We start from the raw sequence: 5,261 nt of genomic DNA on the forward strand, positions 1-5,261 counted from the left end.
GCCACCACGCCTGGCTAATTTTGTATTTTTGGTAGAAATGGGGTTTCACCACATTGGCCAGGCTGGTCTCGAACTCCCAACCTCAGATGATCCACCCTACTCAGGTGATGCACCCACCTCAGCCTCCCAAAGTGCTGGGATTACAGGCGTGAGCCACCACGCCCGGCCTTTTCCCATTTTTAATGGTATCTTATTATTAGTGAAAGTTCCTAATTTCAATGTGGGTTAAATTATCTGTACCTTTTTCGTTAGGGTTAGTGCTCTTTCTGTCTTGATTAAGAACTCGTTTCCTACCTCCAAGGTCATGGACATGTTGTCTCATAATTCTTTTCTTAAAAGTTACTGTTTTTCCTTTTACATATAGATTTCTTCCCCATATCCATATCAATTTGACTCAAAATCATTTATTGAAAAGACTTGACTCTTCCTCATTGTCTCTTTTGTCATGGGTCAAGTGTTTTTATATGTATGCTTCTATTTCTCGACTCTGTTCAATTCCGTTGGTCTTTGTCTGTGCTTATACTATTATCACACCATCTTAATTACTGTAGCTTTATAATAATTCTTTATACCAGCAAAGCAAACCTCCCACCCTGTTGTTCCAAAAAACAACATTTGACATTTGACATTGTTGTTCCCAAAAAACAATCTTTGATATTGTTGATCTTTTCTTATGCGTGGTTTGTTTTCTATATAATGAATTTCTGGTCTTACCTTTATTATTTCATTATTTGTGCTTTGTTTAGGCTTACTTTCTATTCTTTTTTCTAATCTCTGTGATATATTTAGCCTATTAATTTAATTTTCACCTTTTCTCTAATGTATACATTTTAGACTATGAATTTACTTCTAAATACTGCTTTATCTGAATCCCACAGATTTTCATATGTATTTTTTCCTTAGCTTTTATTCTTAAGAGTTTGATTTCTTGCTGGCTGCGGTGGCTAACACCTGTAATCCTAGCACTTTGAGAGGCCAAGGCAGGCGAATCACTTGAGCCCAGGAGTTCCAGACCAGCCTGGGCAACATGGTGAGACCCTGTCTCTACAAAAAATAATAATAAAAAATAAAACCCGGCATGATGGTGTGTGCCTGTAGTCCCAGCTACTTGGGAGGCTGAGGTGAGAAGATCTCTTGAGCCCAAGAGGCGAGGTTGCAGTGAGCTGAGATTGCACCCCTGCATTCCAGCCTGGGCAACAGAATGAGACCTTGTCTCAAAAAAGAAAAAAAAGAAAAAAAGAAGTTGATTTATTCTTTAATCCATGGGTTACTTAGACATGTATGTCTTAATTTCCAAACATGTATGGATTTTCTTTTTCTTATTGAATTCTAGCTTAAATGTATATGATTAGATAACATACTCTATGATTGTAGTCCTTTGTGCTACAACTTGCTTTTTGGCTCAGTATATGGTCACTTTCTGTAACTTGTATATGTATTGAAAAAAATGTTAATTTGCAAACATTGGGTTCATTGTTCTTTACACATCCATTAGGTTAAGTTGGTTAATGATGTTCTTTAAATCTCTTGTGTATTTCTGGTGAATTGAACCTTTTATCCTTATGAAGTGATCTCTTTCCCCTGGTGATGTGTACTGCTTTAAAATCTGTTTTGTTTGACATTAATATAGCTGTGTTACTTCCTTTTTGGTTAGTATTTTCATGATACTTTTTCCATCTTTTTATTTCTCTAGCTTTACGGGTTAGCTGCATGTCTTGTAAACAACATGTATTTGGATTTTGATTTTTTTTAAACCCATTCTGACCATCCTTGATATTTACCCTCAGTGTTTAGTTTGTTGCTATATTTGGATTTATTCCTACCATCTTACTGTGTGCTTTCTTTTCTCACCTGTTCTGTTTCCTTGGTTGCTGCTTACTTTTTTTTTTAAAAAAAGAATTCTTCCTTTGTAAAAACTGTTTATTTTTAAAAATTCTTGCTTACTTTTTTTAAGGACTTGACTGAGGAATTTTTCTTATTCTCTTTTTCTCCCTCTACTAGTTTGGAAATTATATGTTCTGTTGGTACTCTTGGAGTGGTTACCCTACAAATTACAGATGTGTAATTAGCTTATCAAAGTGTAAAGTTCATCAAAACCTTTGTCCTCTTCCCATTTAATTTCCAACTCCATTTTTAGCTATTTTTAACTCTGTTTTTATCTGTTTTTTTGGTTTGTTTTGTTTTTTTAGGCAGAGTCTTGTTCTGTCACCCAAGCTGGAGCGCAGTATTGTGATCTCAGCTCACTGCAACCTCTGCCTCCCAGGTTCAAGCAGTTCTCATGCCTCAGCCTCCCAGGTAGCTGGGATTACAGGCATGTGCCACCACGCCTGGCTTATTTTTTGTATTTTTAGTAGAGATAGGGTTTTGCCATATTGGCCAGACTGGTCTCAAACTCCTGACCTCAGGTGATCCACCCACCTGGGCCTCCCAAAGTGCTGGGATTACAGGCATTAGCCACCATGTCCAGCCTGGATTTTTAAATTGATCTTATTTTTTTATTCCCACTAGATGCCATTATTACTACTTTATATAGTCAGTAGTCATTATATTAGGGGTTTACAAAATGATATTCTAATTATGTCATTCTTCATTTATACCTGTAATATCTACATAAAAACAAGTTTTCCAGCCAGGCGCAGTGGCTCACGCCTGTAATCCCAACACTTTGGGAGGCTGAGATGGGTGGATTACCTGAGGTCAGAAGTTCAAGACCAGCCTAGCCAACATGGTGAAACCCCGTCTCAAAAATACAAAAACATTAGCTGGGCGTGGTAGTGGGCACCTGTTACCCCAGCTACTCGGGAGGCTGAGGCACAAGAATCGCTTGAACCTGGGAGCCAGAGTTTGCAGTGAACTGAGATTGTGCCACTACACTCCAGCCTGGGCAACAAAGAGAGAGAGAGAGAGAGAGAGAGAAAGTTTTTCTTATAAATTATTTGCTTACCTTGATATTTAATTGTTACAGAAAAGCCAGGTTAAATACCTGATTGTTTTTATTTATTTAGTAGATTTTACTATAATGAGTTGGTTTCCAAGTATCCTCCTTTTTCTTTTTTCTTTTTTTTAGTATCGTTATGAATTTGTAGATTCTAACACATTTGATTTTTTTTTGTTTTAATCACTTGCAGTTATTTTTCTTATTTATGTTCAAAATGACTCACCATTAGCCATTGAGAGGCTCTTCTAGTTGCTTCCTGAGTCCTTTTTGACATGACCTTAGCAGTCTTTGACAGCCATCTAACTTTCTGGTTTGATAGGATGTTTCAGTTTTATCTTCAATATTTTTTCCCCCAAGATCTGGAATCAGCTCTTTGTCTCAGGAGCCATTGTTCCTTTTGGTGGGAAATGGTGTTTAGAGGCCACAATCTGGGCCCTGGGAGTGCTTATTAACTGGACATTGTTTCAAGGCTTTTTCAGTTAACAAAACTAGGGAATATTATTTGTCTATTAAGATTAAATGTGACATGGGTTTACACTGAAATGTCCAATTCAGATTCAGAGTTTTTGTTTAAGTTCATCAGTCTTTCATTTGTATCATCTTTTCCTTACCTTGAACACCTTGGTTCTCAACAGCACCACCCTAATTACTTATTTACTTTATTCCAGAACACACAATGAGTCCACATTTCTACTTTTAAGGACACCAGGTAGATTGGATTAGGACCCATCCTAAAGACCTGATTTTCACTTAATCACCTCCTTAAGAGCCCTATCTCCAAATATAGTCACATTTTGAGGTTCTGGGGGAAAGGGTTGGACCTTAAGATGAATTATGGGGAGAACACAGTTTAGCCCATAACTCTGGATTAGAGGGAAATGCCTATGTAATTTGACTGGATATTTCCAAGTTTCCTTCCTTAGGGATTGTAAACATTTTACATTGTTATTGTCAGTGTACAAAGTATCTTTTGTCTAACAGCCTCAACAAATAAGTGATTTGTCAAATTTTTGAATTTTTGCCAGTCTGATAAGAAGTGGTATCTCTGAGTTTTTAATTTGGGTTTTTTTAATTGTATGTGAGGTTGATCATCATAATCTTAAGGACTCATTTGTATTTCTTCATCTAAACTGTTTATGTCTCCTACCTGTTTTACTGTAGGATTGTTCTTATTTATTTAAAGTTCTTTATAAGTTGACGATACTTAACCCTTTATCTCTGTAATTTCACATGGTTTTTCCCAGTTTGTCATTTTTGTCTTTTTAATTTGTTTTTAGTTTTTTAACCATGCAAAATTTTTATGCAGTCAAATTTATCCGTCTCTTCCATTATTGCTTCTGGATTGTGATTCATCGTTAAGGAAGTTCCTTCCATTTCCTTGTTATAGAGGTTCAGTTCTTTTAAGGTGAATTTATTTTTAAATAACTCATTCAACATTTATTGCTTTCAGCAGTAACAGATTGATCTTAAAAAGCCTAGCTCTGTAATTCATAATTTTTAAATTTAAGAACGTTTTAAATTTCGGTGAATTATTTTTAAATTTTCTTCCATATAGAATAAAAACTTTCCTGCAAATTTAACACTGATAGTTTTCTGGGTTCTAAGAATTTGCATGTACTATGTAATTTAGGTTTAAAGAAGTCATAAATATCACTGCCTGTGTATGTTATTACTATAACTGTTGCAGCTGTGGTAAATGAAGAGACGTGAATAGTACCCTCCTTAAACCTGAAGCCATCATTTGGCATTTGTTTTATCCATTGGATAGACTTGTTTTAGCTTTTCACTCTTTTTTTTTAGATCTTTCATTCGTACGTGCCTTTGAGTTTACCTATGTTAATGTTTATGGTACTCACGTTTTGGTAAGTGCTGCTCATGAAGCCAGAGTGGAGAAGTTTATTTACGTCAGCACAGATGAAGTATATGGTGGCAGTCTTGATAAGGTGAGCTTAGAAAATGTATATTTTATCTGCTTCACCATGTACCGTGATACAGTTTTATTAAACCTACACTGGGCTTCTTTCATCCTCAAATTATATACACTTGTAACACTCTTCAAAGTGTTTTAGGATTCTGTAGAGGGACCGAACTGATAGAATAGGCAGATATATAAAGGGGTATTTATTAAGTATTAACTCACACGATCACAAGGTCCCACAACAGGCCATCTGCAAGCTGAGGAGCAAGGAGAGCCAGTCTGAGTCCCACAGTTGAAGAACCTGGAGTCAGATGTTCGAGGGCAGGAAGCATCCAGCATGGGAGAAAGATGTAGGCTGGGAGGCTAGGCCAGGGTAGTCTATTCATGTTTTTCTATCTGCTTTAT

The 5,261-nt window shown here is 36.3% G+C and overlaps 1 protein-coding gene across 2 annotated transcripts in view; it reads left to right on the forward strand.

Annotated features, from left to right (window-relative positions):
• Positions 1-5,261, forward strand: part of TGDS (TDP-glucose 4,6-dehydratase) — a 23,768-nt gene that overhangs the window by 8,495 nt on the left and 10,012 nt on the right. For both annotated transcript variants that reach the window (XM_011996650.1, XM_011996648.1), the window contains exon 5: positions 4,739-4,881. In XM_011996650.1, coding sequence (XP_011852040.1) covers positions 4,739-4,881 — 143 coding nt within the window. The remainder of the gene's footprint in view (positions 1-4,738; positions 4,882-5,261) is intronic.

This window comes from Mandrillus leucophaeus, unplaced genomic scaffold (assembly GCF_000951045.1).
Source record: "Mandrillus leucophaeus isolate KB7577 unplaced genomic scaffold, Mleu.le_1.0 Scaffold520, whole genome shotgun sequence".
Lineage (NCBI taxonomy): Eukaryota > Metazoa > Chordata > Mammalia > Primates > Cercopithecidae > Mandrillus > Mandrillus leucophaeus.